The sequence below is a fragment of the Epinephelus fuscoguttatus genome, linkage group LG6, assembly GCF_011397635.1.
Source record: "Epinephelus fuscoguttatus linkage group LG6, E.fuscoguttatus.final_Chr_v1".
Classification (NCBI taxonomy): Eukaryota; Metazoa; Chordata; class Actinopteri; order Perciformes; family Serranidae; genus Epinephelus; species Epinephelus fuscoguttatus.
This window is the reverse complement of record NC_064757.1, coordinates 16,299,630-16,319,643: the sequence shown is the minus strand read 5'-3', so window position 1 is coordinate 16,319,643 and position 20,014 is coordinate 16,299,630. Positions and strand designations below refer to the sequence as shown.

General features: G+C 40.8%; 2 protein-coding genes across 2 annotated transcripts; one reads left to right on the top strand and one right to left on the bottom strand.

Annotated features, from left to right (window-relative positions):
• Window positions 1–2,289: 2,289 nt before the first annotated feature.
• Window positions 2,290–10,520, bottom strand: LOC125889979 (aldehyde dehydrogenase 1A1-like). The gene is made up of 14 exons (XM_049578309.1): window positions 10,180–10,520; window positions 8,635–8,795; window positions 7,726–7,830; window positions 7,438–7,578; window positions 7,175–7,304; window positions 6,982–7,043; window positions 6,249–6,377; window positions 5,956–6,069; window positions 5,721–5,823; window positions 4,345–4,529; window positions 4,096–4,260; window positions 3,819–3,976; window positions 3,544–3,618; window positions 2,290–2,790 (listed from the first exon to the last, which is right to left on the bottom strand). The coding sequence occupies exons 1-14, from the start codon at window positions 10,238–10,240 to the stop codon at window positions 2,718–2,720; spliced, it is 1,662 nt and encodes a 553-aa protein (XP_049434266.1). The 5' UTR covers window positions 10,241–10,520; the 3' UTR covers window positions 2,290–2,717.
• A 2,554-nt stretch (window positions 10,521–13,074) lies between these two features.
• Window positions 13,075–18,993, top strand: LOC125890054 (cytochrome P450 1A1). Its single transcript, XM_049578450.1, has 8 exons — window positions 13,075–13,128; window positions 13,305–13,599; window positions 13,690–14,310; window positions 15,136–15,259; window positions 15,376–15,465; window positions 18,250–18,373; window positions 18,457–18,543; window positions 18,711–18,993. The coding sequence occupies exons 2-8, from the start codon at window positions 13,327–13,329 to the stop codon at window positions 18,991–18,993; spliced, it is 1,602 nt and encodes a 533-aa protein (XP_049434407.1). The 5' UTR covers window positions 13,075–13,128; window positions 13,305–13,326.
• The last annotated feature ends 1,021 nt before the right edge of the window (window positions 18,994–20,014 follow it).

Here is a 20,014-nt window from a genome sequence, read left to right as displayed (position 1 = left end):
ATCCAAACATACCCCAGGCAAGTTAGATCACCTTTTAGTCACCAATACGAAAGCCGAACGCTGTCTAATAATGGAAAACACATATTAATGGGAGAACAGACTTCGGCACAAGACCAGCAAGGAAACCTAAAACCTCCAGTGCAGAGCGGACTTGTCAGTACAGAGAGTAGTTTGGATAGCTTGATAGTGATGGGCAGACCAATAGTTTTCAAAGTACTGGTTCTTTTGAGTTGACACATGTAAATGTAGCAAACCTTTCAAGTTTTGATACTTTTGGCAAAATAAGGTGTCAGTTTCTCTGTGACACTGTTACAGTAGATGCATGTTCATCAGCTAGTGTTGCCTGCCCCTCAGAACTTCTTTTCAGTGTATTGCCACACATCAGTCCATAATTTTACATTGATGAAGACAAAATATTGATTTTAATGCACTGGTTCAGCATCACCCGCTGAGTTAACATTACTGTCATTAGCATCAAGCTAGCAAACAATGGGACATCCTCATGGTCGGACATAAAGTAATAACATTAACAAATAACGGCAGGGCTTTTACTCACCACAGCTGCAGAGGCTCCCAGCTTCATTTGAAACAAACTACATTATAGACGGTCCGTTATTTATTAATCCCTCTGTGTGTTTATATATTTACTTTTTATCCGCTCCGTTGTCTTTGTAAAGTTAACATATCGCACCATCATTTCAAACTCAACACTTGTTTCAAATTAAAAGCCCCTTATAACCTCGGCTAGAGAATCCCTCCATTTTCTAAATAGGCTTTTATTCTGAAACATTTGTCAGAACTTCCTGTGGAAGATACAGTAGCTTGACAGTTTATATTGCGCTTCAAATGTAGCTCCTGCCATCTGCTGACGCTTTTAGGTGCCTACAACATGTCGGCTGGCACATGAACAGACACAGTTCTGGCAGTGACTCAAATAATAGTGAAAGTGATAAAAAATAGGACAAGAATAACCCGATGACATCACACACGCTGTGAAAAACGACCAGGGATAATTGGTGAGTACCAGCGTGTAGCATGTACCAGGCATAATGCAAGTCTTGAGTCTGAAATATGTCTGTCAGCGAGTCCTATTCCACCTATTTAGACTCGACAGCCGTTGCTGTTTCAGAGCTGAAGGACCAGCGTTCTAAAAGTAACGGAAGTAACTGATGTCTTGTTTGAAAATGTACTTAAGTATTTGATTACTCAAACAGCAAACTAACGTGTTAGGTTACTCGTTACTGCAAAAAGTAATCAAAGTACTCTAACGCGTTACTTTGTGTTGTTACTTTGTAACGCGTTATACCCAACTCTGCTCATGAACAAGTCAGAAGTCGGATGAATGACCATCTGAAGAGCACCTGAATGCACCAGTGGCCGTGGCTGGCTGGGCTCTTGACTCCAGTCCGATTTAATCCCCTCTCGTTTACTTACCATAGCAGGCAGTGTGAGCAGTATCCTAAGATAACAGTGTGTGCGAAATGTTGGGGATTCAGTGGCACTTGGCTGTTAGACAGGCTTATCTGATACAAACTGGACACTGAAAAGGGGCATTCAAAAAGATCAGTTTGTCCCTTTTCACCCAACGCTACGTAGTAAAGGTTTTGACAGCAAACATGTTTGACTGTGCAGTTTTTGGATGTAAACCAGACCCTGGAGCTTCCTTCTACTATATGCCAAAATCCCCACCATAGAAGATATTATTGTATGTTTAACAAAACTAATGCAATGTCAGCCACTGCCAGTTAGCCTACATGCTAACAAAAAGCACAAACAAATGACAGATGCTAACTACACTTAGCATTCTCATTCGTTTGATAATTGCTGATTTTGGTGCACAACAGACTCGCAATCTGAGTCTGAGTCTGTCTGAGGCTCAAACATGTATGGCTGAATCTCTTTGAGTTTCCTCTAATGCTAACGGTAGTACACTGCTCTGTCAGCAGAGCCATAACAGATCCATCATTTCTCAGTGAGGGAGGAGTAGTAAATCTGCTTTTGGCCCCTTTTCAGATTTTTTTTTAACCCTTAGCCTATTTGAAAAAAACATGTTAAACAAACAAGCAGTATTAGTATTAGTATTTAAAATGTGTCTAGAGGGGGACTTTAATTGAAAGTACTTACTACTGAAAAGTCTGTATTCCATGCAATGGCACACCACAGCCTCCACAAATCTTGTAATGTTCTCAGTTCGTATGTAAAGTAAATGGACACTGACATGACCGTTTTATCTGTATTACTAGTAGAACTATAACAAAACATACAAAAACATGATCACATTTACTGCATTACAATCAGTGTAAGGTTTACTGGTTCTAACATGGGTCGACAGTTTTATTGATTTCATTTGGAAATCCCTGTAAATAGTCTGTAAAATGTCTTTCTATTTTTTGTATGACACCTATTAAAATAATTCTTTTCTGGCAAAGTGCTATTCAAGTGGTTACTTCTGAACAGACAGATTCTTTTAAGCTAACATCCACATAATAGACACAACATGCTGATCACTGAACTGTTAAATACATCGGAGATAGTACACAAGGTATATCTTATGAGAGATGACGGGAATGAATGTCCATAGAGTGACAAGTAATTGCCGATGCCTTCAAAATATCCGGGTGCCATCTGAGTATTGCAAAATGTGCGAGGAAGACCTGAAGCCGTGGGGCAGCAGAGAATTAAAAAGACAAGAAAGTCAGTCCAGTGGCATGATGGTATTATGAGTTCTTCTGTGAGATTTTAATGGTGACTGCCTTGACCTCGGTGTACTCCTGAAGAGCGTATTCCCCCCTGAAAAAAACAAACATACAAACAAAAAACCCCATCACTGATTATGCAAGAAAAATAACATTAGCTACATTAAGCTGTAATGTTACCATTAAAATACTAGTCTCACGTAGCCAGGCCTTTCTCTACAGCACTGAGTGATTGATAGTATTAGTCCTAGAGAAAGGTGTGGAAGCATCATTCTGGTGTAGGGGGGGGAAAGACGCTCTTGGTTGTTTGTATTACTCTAAACCAATCACAGTCACCTTGGGGGGTGCTAAGCCCAGGATGCAGTGACAGTGCCCTTGCAAAATGGAAAAATGAAGATAGCGGAAAGGGACGTGAATGCTGGCTGAAATAGCAGATCAATGGCATGCTTATACCCACAGTCTATATCCAGTGAGTCAGACTACCACAGTACCAGCATAGCTGTGTGGTGGACATAAAATAAGTATAAAAGGCTTTTACCATGTCTAGCAAAGCTGTTTGTAATAAAGACAAAGATGAAACGTTATTAGCTTTACAAAATCATTGTTGATATTCCCAACAAATATCAGGTGTCTCTCAAGTTAGTGCTTTGTAGGTTTTTTGTATACTGAAAATAGCCAATTTAATTTTGAAATGTACTATTATTATTTATAAATGATGAAAATAACCTTTATATTACATGTATATACTTGTTTTTTTCTTGTTGAATATAACCACCTCTAAAACCAAACCTACACCCTTATGCACCAGCCATGCTAAACCTATATAATATACGATGGTATTACTCACAGTTCCCTCCCATTCCCAGACATCTTGAATCCACCAAAGGGACACTGAGCACTCATGGCATTGTAGCAGTTCACCCTAAAAAAAAAAAAAAAAAAAAAAAGTTTCACTGCATTACATGAAATTGCCAGTCATTTTGCACAAGCTGTTACTGTGCAGCAATATATTTCTTTAAGAGAGTTTTGTGTGAGGATCTGCACAGGAGATACTTCAGATTTATTGTCTGAGCCACCAGCTCTTGACTGCTGCAGATTAATTTTAGAGGATTTGATTCCTACCAGACCATGCCAGCCTGCAGAGCAGAAGAGACTGTCAGGGCTTTGTCGATGTCATTAGTAAACACTCCTGCTGCCAGGCCGTAGTGTGTGGCGTTGGCTCTTTCGATGACTTCATGGATGCTACGGAAACACATGATCTGCTGCACTGGACCAAAAATCTGAGAAGTACAGGAGAGAAATGCAGCAGCAAAGATCAAAAGTCTACATAAGGAGCAATGATCAATGTGTGCGATAGAGTGCAGTTGTGTCAATGCAGGTGTGTTTTAGACCACAGTACCTCTTCTTTGGCGATGCGCATGTCATCTGTGACATTTGAGAAGACAGTGGGTTGGATGAAAAGTCCCTGCTGACCCCATGCAGACCCCCCACACTCTAGCGTGGCTCCGTCCCTCTTCCCGCTCTCTATCAGCTCCATTATCTTATCAAACTGCTTCTGGTCAATCTGCAGAAAACAGCAGCTCAAATTATTGGATCAGTGGGAGTGGAGATATTTGAGCAGATACTGTAACCCAACAGTATCTTGTACCTGTGGTCCTTGGTCAACCCCCGGCAGCAATGGGTTTCCCAGGACTTTGGATTTGGCCTTTTCTACACTGCGATGGACAAACTCCTCGTAGATCGGTTCCTCCACAAACACCCTGGATCCAGCCAGACAGCATTGGCCCTGGTTAAAGAACAGACCACTGTGGGCCTGCTCCACTGCGTACTCTACTGCAAGACACATGTGCACAGATAGAAAGCTGCAGCTAGACTGTTGACAGGAAGTAAAAAGGGTGATACAGTGCAATCTCTGTCTGAGCTTCATATGCTAAAATAGTCAAAAAACACGCACATCCTAAGGTCCATTTAGAGTAGGTGCTGGATACATATATATAAAAGGATACATATATATATGCTGCCAGTGCCATTTATGACCATTAAAAAGTTAAGCCAGCATTAGGGTGTGGTTTGGATCCACCTGTCAGTGCTGTGGTGGTCCATTCACAGTCCACACTGAAGGTACAGTAAAAGTAAATAACTTTTCATAATGCTATGGAAATATTTTACCAACAAGATCAGTCTGCAGGAGCCCTGAGAGACAAATGCAAAAAAAATTCTGGTGATCCATTTTCTAAGTCTGATCTAAATTGTTTCCTCTATTGTGTTTGTGACTTAGGAACAAGTGGGGAAAAATAGGTTTTGACAGGATCGTCCTTGTAAGTTCCTGAAGAAAAAAAAAAAGAAGTCAATCTGTGAAATAGGTAGGGAAAAAAAGTTGGACATTTTTCTTAGTATTGTTGTAGTCATACTCCTTCCACCACAAGAGGCTGCACTATTACCGCGTGTTCTACACAGGACTACAAGCATTCACATTTTCTTCCCGGTGAGTTTGAATTTCTCCATGCACAAAACATTCTTACATTTGGCCATTCCATCGAGCTGGTTGGCTGTCTCTGTCAAGTAGCTGTCCACTAGTCACTGTATTTACAGAAAGAAACAGCACTTCAAAATAAAAGCTCTGTGCTGGAAATTCACTGTACTTTAAATAAAGCTTTTTTCTTTTTCTATAAACTTGACACATTCGCATGTCACTTACAGTCCATTCAGAATGGACCCGCGACCTACTTTTGGACTGCGACTCACCAGTTGGGAACGACTGGTCTAGACTGCTGTCTTTGTTTAACACAATTTCTCATTTGTTAAGCTTTGCTTTATGTAAAGTTGAGTTTAATTCTGTGTATTTTATGTGTTTATTTTTCACATTTTCCTTTACCTTTTTAAGTAATTTTGAAGCATCTTGCCCTCATCAACAGTGCACAGAATTATGATGACTTAAAATGTAACACACAGCAGAGGTAATAAAAGACAAACCCCATTTAGAAAAAAATAACTATGAATAATCCAGTAACTGTTACTACTCACAGTCACAGTCAGCAAAGACAATGTTTGGGTTTTTTCCACCGAGTTCTAGCGTAACTCTTTTCAGGTTGCTTTCACCTGCAGCCTTCTGGATTAGTTTCCCAACCTGAAATCCAATGACAACAATGTGAGAAACACAGTAACATTACAGTGAAAGAGTGAATACAAATAGGAGCAAAGGACACTAAAAGAGAAGAGACACCTGCTCATTTTGTAATTCATGTAAATAGATACTAACAGCAGTAGATCCAGTGAAGGCTACTTTATCGATGTCCATGTGGTGGGAAATGGCGCAGCCTGCTGTCTGACCGTAACCTGGCACCACATTCACCACTCCTGGAGGAAACCCAGCCTGAGCACAGAGAGACGGATGGAGAGACTCATTTTAACTGAGACACAATCTTAGAGCAGTCTTTCTACTTTTATAGCTACACAGATATCAACAGTTTCTGCATGCGAGTTTATGGCTTTTGCCCACATGTTCTTTGTTCTTCTATCACTGTTTGGGGCAAACAGTAATAATCAGAGTACCTCTTTGATGAGCGCAGCCATGTGCAGGGCTGATAATGGGGTCTGTTCAGCAGGTTTGATGACTACAGTGTTCCCACAACACAGAGCAGGAGCAATCTTCCATGCAAACATCATCACTGGGAAGTTCCACTGTATGCGAAAGTGCAGAAACACGTTTGAGTTGCAACGGCATATGAAAGTATTATGTTTTCTGTGAGTTTATTTGGTAATCAGTGAGGCCTAGAAATACATATATAATACGTACATTGTCTCCTTTGCAGCAGGTACATACTAAAGGACAACTGATTGATTTTTAAAGGCCAATATAATAACTATAGTTTGGAACAGGAACAAGCCAACAGCCAATTAAGCAGCCGAATCCCCCCATCCACCTCCTGAGTGTGTATGAAACACTACGAGGGCAGCAGAAGAGACCTGCTTTCTCTGGAGCTGTACCCACTGATCATTTAACACAACCCTCCCCTCATCAGCTCTGCTTTTGGATGTATGTCCCCTCGTGACTGGTGGGGACTGTGCAGCCATTGGCCACTTTTGGAGGCAAGTTCCACCGATAATGACTTTGTAAAACATCCTACCGGCACGGATTAATTGGCCAAATGTTACAATAATAAGCTTAAAGTAATTGCAACCTTGCTTGTTACAGTTTCTATAGTCACTGTATAAATGAATGATTATGGTAAAACACAAAAAAATCTTTTAAGTGGTATGTGCAGTCTCTCGTTTTTCTACTCACAGGAATGATCTGGCCACATACACCAATGGGCTCATGTCGAGTGTAAGTAAAATACTCTCCATCTAAAAAAAAAAAAGAAAAAAAAAAGCATAGTTAATTCATGGTGGTTTTACTCTTTACATCTAAATCTAAACAAAATCTATCACTAAAGTTGTGAGGAATCTGAATGTTGGTGATCAATACGTAAACTCACCTATAGGGATGGTTTTGCCATGAATTTTGTCTGCCCAGCCACCATAGTATCTCAGGGTTTTGATTGTGGCCATCAGGTCTACATAATATGCCATGAGAAACACTTTGCCAGAGTCCAGAGCCTCTAGTGTCTAGAAATAATAATAAAAAACACCTATAATCAGTAAGAGTCATGACTTCACTGTAATAAACCAGTTGTGTGTTTACCAGTTTATGTGTGTGTGTGTGTGTGTGTGTGTGTGTGTGTGTGTGTGTGTTTCTCACAGCCAGCAGTAGTCTGTCTCTCTCCACTAAGTCAGCAAGTCTGTTAAGTAGTTGACCTCGGTCTGAGGCGTCCATTGATCGCCATGGTGACCCCATCTGAAAGGCAGCTCTGGCACTCCTGACTGCTTTGTCCACATCTTCCTACATAAGGTTCAAGTTGAAGAGGTGGTCATACTAACAACATAACATGGTGTCATGAACCCACCCCACCCCTTCATTTTCAAATCCCTGCTAGTGCAGAGATTAAAAAAGCACCTCTGATTTCTAAACAATACATAATATACTCACAGGTTCAGCCTCCTCCACTTCACACAGCAGCCTCCCCGTGGCGGGATCATACACAGAAATCTTTCTCCCGCTGCAGGACTCATGCCACTCGTTATTGATGAACAGCTGAGATATTGGAGCAGATTTCGAAAAGAATAAAACACACAGACAGAATTTCTTATACATTGTCTCAAAGCAGATCAAAGACAGTCCTAAACACATGGCGCTAGAGTATCAGCTCTTCTCAGCCTGACAGAATTAAAAACAGGCTCCCTGTTAGCGGGAGTCCTGCTTGCTCTCTAATATTTTTTATTCAATGCATCTGCATGCTGTAAAGCTTGTTGAGTATTAACTCATCTATTTCATCTAGTTAAAACCACATCCTCATTCTCCTCAAATTACAAGCCTACACACCATATTTTTAATTTTCATTTTTGACACAAACCATAAATACTAAATTGCTACTTGACTGGTGCTCAATGCCATATTAAAGGGCAACTGAAGCCATTACAGACAGGCTGATTCACCTAAATGCAGACCAGATGATTAAACACACAATCTGCCTCCCAGGACACATGATACATGTTGGGATGAGGATGAAAGGAAAATATCAAAAACTGCAATTTTTCTTAATTTTTTGTGACTCAAGATTTAAATTAGATTTGCAATCAAAACCTGACATCAAGTCAGCCAACCCTACATATGTCACCAGTGACTGAATTCCACATTCTCCCAAAAAAAACCCAACCCTAAATCCCTAAATCCTGAGAGTCTCACTGTTAAATTGTTGTAATTCTGTTTTGTAATGAGTTGTATGGTCCCCTGGGAGCGGAAGAATCTGAACCAAACTGGATCGCTTAGCTGTGTATTGTACCTCACATCTGTTTCCATCCTAATAGCTTTGACTCTTGACTGTTGGGTGCAGCCTACCTTAGTGTACTGAATGGTGAGGTCTGGAATTGGCATGGGCATGGCCAGCGTCTCAAGTCCGTCTACATGCTGTGGTTTGCGGCTCTGATGGTTGCACCCGTTATCAGACTGCTGCTGGTGGCCGTTGTCGGGCTGGGAGTTCATGTTGCCGTGCTTTCCCTCTGAAAAAGACACATGGACGCCAGTGTCCAACTGTTTGCATTCATGCGTGTGTGCTTACTCATACACTGTCCTGCATGTGTGTGTGAACACTTGATCGTGAAAGTTAATATCTGGATCACTGAGTGAGAATAGCTCCTTTCGTTTTTCATCATAACCCTGTGCGGAAGTTGCCATTACAACCAGCAGGAGAGAAGCTGTGCCAAATGAGGCACTGGCACTGTCAGCAGGGTAACACCACAGGGTCAGGGGTCACGACTGGCACCGTAAAGTCGGGCTGGCTCTGAGCTGTGGACTTGACTGACCTCATTTGGACAGAGAGGATAGGAGAACAGCAGGATGCAGGCCAGTGCAAAGTACCACCAGAGGTGTGCTTCATCATATTTGTGAGACAACTCTGAACTTTATAAGAAACAGTGAAGGACTGCATGATGAAGAAGAGGTGACTGAGAGTATTACACCTCACATGTAGAGTCTGTTATAGGGTGGAACAGATAACTACAGAAAACATTAACACATGACAATATGTACTAACTAATTTGTTCGTTTTCTGTAACCTGGACAAACCAGCATTCAAATGATCTTATTCACAGGTTAGGAGGTTTATAACGTCCCAGCTCTGTTTAAATAATCTAGCTTTACGCTTAGGATTTAGCTCGGTCAGTTTGCTTGCTTTTTATTTGGCTTGGTACTTCTAGTAAATTATTGCTACAACTGTTATTTCAATAATTCATGAATTTTGCCCTATAGCTTATGAGTTAGCCAGAATTAACTGCATAAAAATAGAGAGAAAAAAAAGACCAACAGCATAAAAGCATTAAAATGCAAATTAAAAGAACTGAAAGGTTATTAAATTATGAAATTAAATAGTTAAATATCAGAATCCGATTTATTGCCAAGGTGATTCTCACAGACAAGGAATTTGCTTTGAAAAATTGAGAGAAAATTAAATTAACAATAAAAGCAGGATTCAGAAAATTACAAAAAAAGAAGAAAAAATATGTATATATACATATTTTTTCTTTTTTTTTGTAATTTTCGTATATTAGTATATATATATACTAGCCTAAAAATATATAATATATCTGAATAAAAATGTTGTTACATTGAGACATAATATGGTTCACTGTAAGTTTTTAGGTTCAGTCAAATACAGAACATAAATGTTTATCACCTGGATGTAAAGATGGTCAAAGTTGTCTGATATCCTCCGGAAGTTTGTTCCAGCTCTGTGGTGCACACTAAACTAAATGCTGCTTCTCCATGTTTTGTTTGCAAATTTCTTTAGAGAAATAACTACTCTTTTATTTCCATTTCATAGCATAATATGGTTTATTGAAGGCTGTAACAGCTCCATAACTCAGAAGTCTTCTAAAGTTTGCTCACCTGTTGGAGATGCTGATGAGGTGCCTCCAGTCTGATGGACTCCTGCTCCGGTCACAGGCATGTTGCAGCTGTCTGCCTCCTCTCACCGTCAGTGGACCGGAGACCCGCCGAGCAGCTTTATATACCTTCCGCGCTCAGCGCGAGGAAGCAAAGAAACAGCAGCACCACGTACCGTCGCACCGGGAGTCCTCCTCGGTCGCTCCTCTGAGGGTCCCGCCGCACGCGCTAATAACCGTTCAGGCGGAACCAATCCAAGTTTTACCCCCACGTGGCCCGCGAGGCAAGCGCGCGCAGTTTCTTTGATCATGAAGAGCATGACATTATAGTTTATGGTAAGTATTGTTCATTGTGTGCATTGTTCATTATATTGTCTCTTTATTAATGAATTAATATCAGTCACAATGTACATTTGAGCTCATTCTTTTTGGTGATAATAGGCTATACTTTTCACACATAGGAAAAAAATCGTGCATACCATTGCTTTTGCCCTTCTTTACTGTTCCTATTAAATCTCCCACTGAACTGGTGTATTGGTTTTAAGGTATTCCAACTTTATGAAGCACAGTAGGCTCTTTTGCATGTTTTGACTGATATATTAAGGTTTTTGATACTGATTCATAGGATAATTTAATCTGTATCTTCTTTAATTGATTAATATTTATTTTGTTTCTCAATGTTTTCTTCACAGAAATAGATAACAGATGTAAATTGCTCCAATGACCAAGTCTGACCAAAACAAAAACAATCCATACTAAGTTGAAGCATACGAAAAGAATCTCTGATCAAGGCCAGACATTTAGACTTCTCACTCTCACTTGTTGCATTGCTCCCGTTGCTGCTTCATTGCATCGCCCCAACTCAACTGTTCCGTGTCCGCATGCAGCACACGCAGAGGATAGGCCCATCTACAAGGCAGAAAACATAATTGGGAAGATGTTTGCTTTGATAAGGGGCCTCCTGCTGCTTCACTGTCTCCCAGGAACAATGTGGTCACATAACTTTGTCTGGTTCGCCTATTTTAATCTTGGCTGTCTGGAAATACACACATCCCTTTGAGAATTATCCCCAGGGACAATACAGTCTCTGTAATTAACTCTTGTTAAACAATGAAAAGATCAGCAGAACTGTAGTTGGGGAGTGTTGCTAAACACAGTGGAAACCAGCTTCCCATACTAATGTGCATTGCTCCATTTTGTCATTCAGCTGACTTGGAGCTTCTGCTATGAAGGTAATGGAGTCTGGGTCAGTTGCATGTTGTGAATATTGGAGCATTGAGAAATTATCCAGCTGAATTCTGCCTGTCTATGCATGTCTGTGTCAACAGTTTGTGCAAAAGTGAGGACTTACAACTGGTCTTGAGTTTTGATCAAAACATGCAGCATCATTATGTCAGAGGATGTAGGGGTCTGTCTAGTTTTACCACATTTTGAGCATGTGCACATGCTCATTTCAAGTTTCTGTCATGATGCCTGTATGCATGTTAGGGCTGTAACATTAGTCTTTGTTTCATGCTTGAATATAAGCAACACATTCTCCTTCTAGACACTTCACCATGTAGTCTGGCTCCACAGAGTCAGTGTGTGTGTGTCTCGGCTCTGTCTGCCAGAGCTAATGACAAGACCGGACCGCCTCGGGCCTGGAGGGGACGTGGACCACTGGGTCAAAGGAGCTGTCGCTCGGCCTGACAGCACCGGGTGTCCCACAGTTGAGCTTGAACTAAATTGACGGTTCGATGGAGAGTGAGAAAGAAAGGAGAATGAAAGGAATGAAAGATGGAGGGAGAGAGACAGCGAGTAAACTGGGGAGGAGGACATAATACAGGCATAAAAAGAGGGATGGTGGCAGGAGAGAGGAGGTGGAAAAAGGAAAGGGAAGAGAGAACTTAGAAAAGAAAGAAACTTTGATAGCTTTGACAATCAGATTAAAGGCCACAAGATACATATAGCAAAATAAAAGAAATTAAAGCTGCTGAAGTGAAAGGAAAAATAAATCTGTTAAACTGACAATCAGTTTTTTCACATACTATATATTACCAGCAGTAGCTTGCAATGTTTATATTAATCTTTTATTGTGTGGGTGTGACAAAGAGGTGTAGATTCAGCTTTTATTTAAACCAGTATATGATTTTGCACTTGATTGGAATACATTGTGAGGTGTTCCTATTGTTTTGTCCACACTTCCTGAAGTGTTGTGGTTATGAGTTGGCTGATGCCTAAAGCCTCAGAGCACTGACCTCAGTCCAAACTGTAGTCTAGTCAGTCTAAGCAGATGGAGAGCGCCCCCCTGTGACACATTACAGAAATTACATTGTTCATAAAACAATTTTGGGGTCTGTGAGGAAGGAAGTACTCTGATCCTTTAATTGAACAGAAATGCTAATATCACAATATTTTATTCGGTAGAGGTAAAAGTTCTGAATTCAAGTTGAAATGTTTTGAAAGTATATTAATCTGTGGATAGTACAGTTTCAGGGTTTTTACAAACAATGTTTTGTTGGCCTTCTTTCCATTCATGTATATTTTAAAAACACATTTCATAAAGTATAAGCCCCTGAAGATCCTTTTCAAATGCCTATGCACTGCAACAACCAGCCTGCAACTTTGTGAGGGACAGAGGGAACAGGAGAGGAGGGGCCCTTGTTGTGAATGGTTCCGGTCTGCGGTCAAATGGGCCGATGCGGTCACTGGCTGGCCGGGCAGGACTCATCCTTCACTCTGAGCCAAGTTTCTCGCCATGTGCGCCTCTCTATTGTGAGCGGGCAGCAGCTCCCTCTGCAGGGGGCCCGGCCGCTGCTGAAAGGGACGTCCCGTACAGTGTGCTACTCTCATCAACAAGTTCCCAAGGATCAGACCTCAAACTTCTTCCAGCTGAGTATTTTGGTCTCTGCTCTGCTCTCTGTTGTCCGGCTCTCTACTTTTTTACACTCAAAGTTACAGAGGATACAGTGAAGTGAGTTTTCTATTGAAATTGTTTGCCATATTGTTTTCTTTCTTTCTGTTTCTATTTTAGTTTTTTAAATATTTTGAGCACCAGTCGCAATGTCTTCATTTAGAGTAATCCAGTGGGACCAAGTTCTGACTTTCACCTTGTCTTTTAACAGTCTTTCCCCCCTCTCTCTCTCACAGTATTTAGAGTTTACCTGGCAGGATGAGACTGTCGTTTGGGACACTGCCCATCAAGGAGAACCCTGATACTTCTCTGTCCAGTGTCACTGTTGCTCTGTGTCTTCTCACCCTCCTCCTGATGGCCCTCAGGGGCCGAAAGAGCCACCACCACCACCACTCCCAATTGGACCACACAAAATATCCCCCTCCTCCTGGCCCCACGCCGTGGCCCCTTGTCGGCAATCTGCTCCAGATGGGGGACCAGATTCATCTTTCTCTAACCCGCTTGAGGCTCCAGTATGGCGATGTTTTCAAGGTATAGACAGTAAAATGTGTTGGAAAGTTTCAGCTGGACAGAGGAGAAAGTATTTATTCATTCAATCATGTGTTCATTCTTTGACTCTAGATGCGTCTTGGCTCTTTGACTGTTGTCGTCCTGAGTGGATACACCACCATCAGACAGGCACTGGTTCGGCAAGGAGAAGCTTTTGCTGGGCGTCCTGACCTATTCACCTTCTCTGCCGTAGCCAACGGGACCAGTATGACCTTCAGTGAGAAGTATGGACCAATTTGGATGCTCCATAAGAAGCTGTGCAAGAACGCCCTTAGGTCTTTCTCCCAGGCTGAGCCCAGAGGTTCTGGTGCCACCTGCCTGCTAGAGGAGCACGTCTGTGCTGAAGCAGCAGAGATGGTGGAGGTGATTCGGGGACAGGCTGCTGCTAAAGGGGAAATGGGCCATGATACGACGGGTATAGATCCAGTGATGCCCCTGGTAACCTCAGTGGCGAATGTTGTCTGTGCCCTCTGTTTTGGGAAAAGGTACGACTACAACGACAAGGAATTCCTCACTATTGTTCACATCAACAACGAGGTCCTGAGGATCTTTGCAGCTGGGAACCTGGCTGATTTTTTCCCTGTGTTCCGCTACTTTCCAAGTCCATCTCTAAGGAAGATGGTCCAGCACATCCATAGGATGAATGGATTCATGGAGCGTAGCATCGAGGAACATATCAACACCTTTGATAAGGTATGGAGGCCAGCAAGATGCACGTGTAGACCAGAATTTAGTGGAGAGAAAGGGAAGGAGATCGCAAAAGGAAATGCTAAAATCACACTGACATGTTACAGTATAATCAACCATTGCTGTCTTGCAGCATGAGGTTGTGTTTTTATTTTACACTTGCACTGTTGATTGGCAGCTACTACAAATAGTTAAGTCGAAGAATAATTCACAGTTTAAGGGTTTTTAAAGACATGCAGTGCAAAACAGACAATAGTTTCCCATATCTACCAAAACCAAGCCACCATAAGGATTTGTTAAATATCATAATACTGTATTATCATGATAAACTGATCACTGGTTTCATGAATATTATCTTAACCTCAGCTAGTCTAATGCACAGTGACCACAACTTACAAACAGAATATTTTCAGGACAGCCTAACGTGGTGGAGGGTGTGTCTGTTGTTTTTCTTATATCTGTCCCACTAATTTGCTGTTCACTATTTAATCTGACATTGCACTCATACAGTAGTAGCTGTGAGTGCAACTGTAGCCAAAAAAATAACAAACAAGTTCCCTGGGAGGGACCTTTGTTCTTGTGCAGAGTGGCTAAAATGTTCGCACGAACTCTAATTAGGAATTAGCATCCCACTGGAAGGCACGCGTCGTACCATAACTGATTACTGTCTCTTCCCTAATAAACTTTGAACCTCTATATTTGCATAATCATTAACTGCCCGATAGTTAATTCAGATACCTTGATGTTTCAGTGACAGTGATTTAAGAAAGACAGCAACACAATCAATGTTAAATTTTCTGCCATGTTGTAAACGTGTGTGTGTGATTGCAGAACTGTATACGGGACATAACAGACGCTCTGATTGCACTTTGTGAGGACAGAGAAGAAAATAAGGATTCATCTGAGCTCTCCAACTCTCAGATCATCCACACTGTCATAGATATCTTTGGAGCAGGTGAGCCACACTGGAAGTTTCACTTATATTATCAAATAGTGACATTCAGTTGATCATATTCATAAAGATGATTACTGTTGTTTCACTGTGACTGTGTTGTTTGTGGTTTTCTAAAGGATTTGACACCATCATTGCTGGTTTACAGTGGAGCCTGTTGTACCTGATCAAGTATCCTGACATCCAGGACAGAATACACCAAGAGATAGGTACCATTTTATGTTAACGTATGACCAATCTCTCCTTTTCATTGTATACCAGTGTGATCCTTTACTAACTGGCATGTTTCAGAGCATTACTGCATTCATCTTATCTAATGAGAAAGAATTTGTGCTATGCTGGGTAGCGAGGGCCCGTCCAGTGTCCGTCTCATGAATGACTCATTCTCATTGTCCAGGAATAGAAGGTCACTCATTAATGATTAACACATCACTAATGAGCCAACAGTTGTGGCTGGTAGTTCATTATTGATGCGCCAAAACTACTAAATTTAGAGGAAGTGTTGCTTCACATACAGAGGCTCTTAATATTTGAGATAGGAACTAGATACAGAGATAATAAAAACTGTTGCTATTATCTGTTTAAATATCTTCCAAAAGTCTATAGAAGTAATGTTTTTACCCACACAATGTTCATCTGTATATCAGTTACTCACCATATGTTATGTTGAAGAGAACTTTGTTTTTCTGGCATGCCTCCACAGTGAACGAAGAATCCAAAAATGGAAAAAAAAAAATCTTGATGAATTTAAGTTAAAGGGGCTGCGTTTTAACAATAATCTCTAATCAAACATCTCTTAACAAACACATACACTACTTATGCAGTGTAATATAAGTCTCAATAATCCAGTCATATGCTATGTATTTACTTTATACTGCACATGCTGTGTGACAGTTTGCAAACTGATGTTTTGATATAGTTTTGCTGCTGTTAAATGCAACCCCCTTTTACTCTAATTCATCAAGACTTTTCTCCATTCATTTACCATGGAGGCATGTGAGAAAAGCACAGATTTCTTTCTTCTTCAAATCCAACATGACACAGAGTGAAAACTGATATACAAATGATCATTTTGTGGATGAAGTATTCTTTTAGGGATACAGTTAGGTGGAAATGCATCTCTTTATAACAGATTCATCATCATTATCATCACTTGAGTAGCCCGGCATATGATGACATCTGCTGGGTATCAAAACTTCAGGCAGATTCAGTATAATAAAAACCCAACAGTGGCCAACCAGAGTGCCCTTGCCGAACACAGCCCGACAGCCACCAGAGAAACTCACAAAAGATCAGACCAATTTGCTGACGCCAGAGCTACTTTTGAAGTGGGTTGACAGAACTGGTGCTGTCTGTTCTGAGGCACGTTGCATTTTCACAGGGAGAGAGATAGAGAGAGAGAGAGAGAAAGAGAGAGAGAGAGAGAGAGAGAGAGAGAGAGAGAGAGAGAGAGGGAGACAGTAAGAGGAGACAGCATGAATCAGAGAGGGAGGCACAAACAGCCACAGAAAGAAAGAAAGAAAAAAGAAAGAAAGGTTACAGAGTTGTTCCAGACTGACACAAAGGAGGTAACACGCAAGGGACACTATGTGATCGCACATAGTTTGAAATACTTCACTTACTCATCACCTCAATTAATTGTAAATTAACACAATAAATTGACTGTGAAGCTTTTATTCTCCTGTTTACAGTAAAGCTCACCATTTTGCTGGAATCCTTATTAGTGAATGAGTGATTGATTTTTAATTAATCTGAAAGATGAACATAATTTGTTCAGTAATTGTAATAATTTGTGAAGTCGCATGTTAAAAACTCAAAACATTCAACCCATCTCAGGCCTTTTAAACCCCGGTGAACTGAAAAGTTCAGCTCAATTTAACAGACAGTGAACTTTTGACTTGTTTTGAAATCTAGAATGAAAACTAATGACTGCAATTATATCAGAAACCTACCATAGAGCTAAAGAGTGATTTGATGTCATTGTAGATCCCAACTTCAAAGGCTCTACTGGCCAATCACTGACTTAACCTGCATCCTAGTTTAGAGGCTATATCCTAGTAGACCCCATTATCTTACTCTGCCCATAAAGGCTGTAAATGTATCAGCGTTTGTTTTTTTAAGCTGGGACATGTTAATCAGATCCTGATAGCTTCCCAAAAGTAATCAGCTATCATGGAATACTGAGCCCTAGTTTACCCCTTATGTCAGCCAATTCGTCTTCTGTTGAAAAGGAAGCTGCAACCTCCTGGGCTGAAAAAAGGAAATTAATGAAAAACTGCAGTTCCTCTAATGGCCATTTGAGGCTGGCTCCAGAAACAAGTCAGCCCCCATAGGCAACCATGTTAAAATATCGAGCTTTACAGCAGAAATAGACATGTTTACAGCTTGGAACAAGAGACAGTTTTGGTCTCTATAGCTAATTTCAGCATTCATGACAACTGCACAGGGGTGAATTGTATATAATTTACCCATTTACATTTGTTTAAGGCTTAAAGTTATGCATAATTGAGGGCGTGCTGCTTTGAGTGACAGGCTGTCTGCCGATAGTGTTCATCAGTCAGATCCACCCCTTGCTCATCCACAGCTTCACCCTCTTATTCAAATATGGATATTTCTGGCTCATCAAACATGAGTCCACAAATCAGTGGGTCACGTCATTTTGTTTTATACAGTCTATACTGAAAAGCTGTGGTGAAAACCTTAGAAATGTTTGACCTTCCAAATTGCACTTGAATGGACATTCTGTTTTGGTCTTTGTGAGGACAGACCATCACATTTGGGAAAGTAGTTGAAGAACCTTCAGGTCCTTAGAGGGACATACCTGTCCCAGGCTGCATTCTCCAGACCGAAAACTGGGATGCAGATTAAGTTTCAGGAGCGTAAAAGAGCACGTAAAGTTAAGAGTTGCACAGAGCACAGAAAAGTGACTTCAAAACTGCCAAGTTCTCCATAAATTTCTAATGGGTTTCTGTGTTTTTTCTTTTCTTTTGAAGACAACCACATTGGCACAGCCAGACTGCCCAGGTTTTCAGATAAGCCCAAGATGTCTTTCACAGAAGCGTTCATATATGAGGTGTTTCGCCATGCTTCATACGTCCCTTTCACAATTCCTCACTGGTAAGTCTGTAGTTTTCTTTGCAGTACATTCATGTGTACAGCTGTATGTATTGTTGTTAAAACTCTGGTTTTGTCCCCTTCAGTACTACGAGAAACATCACCCTGAACGGATATTACATTCCTAAAGACACATGTGTCTTCATTAACCAGTATCAAGTCAATCATGATATGTGAGTAGCCGCAAGAATTCATTACTACATTATGACTTTGAGTTTGACTTTTAAAAGACTATTGTATCAGTAAGAGTGAAGTGTTTCAACGTCTTCTTTCAGACAATAATGTGTTTTCTGTTTGATTGCTGTTTGATTGATCTTCATGTTGTTTTGCTCTGTCCCAGTGATCTTTGGGGTGACCCGGACACATTTCGTCCTGATCGCTTTCTGAGTCCCTCAGGACTCCTCAACAAGGAGCTGACGGAGAAGGTCCTCATCTTTGGCATGGGCAAGAGACGCTGTCTCGGTGATGGATTTGCACGTTTGGAGATGTTTATCTTTCTCACCACGCTGCTCCACGGGCTGCAGGTTGCAAATGTTCCAGGGCAGGAGTTGGATCTCAGCACCGATTTTGGTCTGACTATGAAACCGCGGCCGTACAGGATTACCATCACCTCAAGGTTTTAGATCCAATGATGTGGATGTCTTGGAGTATTACATCACAAATTCTAATTATCATTATTATTATTATTATTATTATTATTGTTATTAGCCACCATATTTGGCTAACTATAAAGGGACAGCTCACCGCAAAATCAACAATACATATTTTTTCTTTTACCTGTAGTGTTATTTATCAGCCTAGATTGTTTTTGATGGGAGTTGCTGATTGTTGGCGATATCAGCCATTGAGATGTCTGCCTTCTCCAATACAATGGAACAGTACAAGATATAAACATGTGGTGTCCTCTTTGGTTAAACTGTAACATTAGCTAGCTCAGTGGTGCTAGGTGAGCTAGCAGTAGATGCACACTTCCTTCTGCAAGGTGATACAGTTGGTGGATGTAGTTTGGTAGAGGGAAAATAGTTCCTACATGAAGCTGCTCACAACAAGTTCTGTGGATTATCTTGAGTAACTGCGTCATGATTTCTGGTAAAAGACATTTCTGTTAAGATTTTCAAATGTATTTTGTCGCAAGCCACATGCCATCTAGTTTCATTATACTGGAGAGAAAGCAGGCATGGCTGTTATCTCCAGTATTAGGCCATTCACACCAGAACAATCTAGATTGATAAATAGCACTACAGGTTAGAGGAAAAATATGTATTTTTGATTCTGGGGTGTGCTGCCCCTTTAATAACGCCACAGAGACACAGTACTTCTTATACTATTGTTCACCGACTGGAGTTTCTGTTTTGGCAAATGTGCAAAAGGGAAATGTATGTACATATGTGTTTCTAAAATATTGAAAATTAGCTAGACATAGCATTAAATATGAACTAACATCATGTTAGTATTGAACACAATATTTTTTGACAATGGTGGGTCATTCAAAGTGCTTTTGCGCCCGTACTTAAAAAGGGTAGAGTCCCTCCGCCTTCCTATCCCACCATATTAAAAATGAAACTAGCCTGAAAACAGCCCCTCATTAAAAGCCTTTATCTTAAGTTATTAGTCACAGTTAAACACTGAGGGAGGGAGAGAGAG

Coding starts and splice junctions, on each gene's coding strand:
- LOC125889979 (XM_049578309.1), bottom strand. CDS start 10,240: ATGCCTGTGACCGGAGCAGGAGTCCATCAGACTGGAGGCACCTCATCA. Junction 7,305..7,437: donor GAGACAGACTACTGCTGGCT/GTGAGAAACACA, acceptor TATTATTTCTAG/ACACTAGAGGCTCTGGACTC. Junction 4,530..5,720: donor TGTCTTTGCTGACTGTGACT/GTGAGTAGTAAC, acceptor TGTGTCTTGCAG/TAGAGTACGCAGTGGAGCAG.
- LOC125890054 (XM_049578450.1), top strand. CDS start 13,327: ATGAGACTGTCGTTTGGGACACTGCCCATCAAGGAGAACCCTGATACT. Junction 13,600..13,689: donor AGTATGGCGATGTTTTCAAG/GTATAGACAGTA, acceptor CTTTGACTCTAG/ATGCGTCTTGGCTCTTTGAC. Junction 18,374..18,456: donor CCTTTCACAATTCCTCACTG/GTAAGTCTGTAG, acceptor TGTCCCCTTCAG/TACTACGAGAAACATCACCC.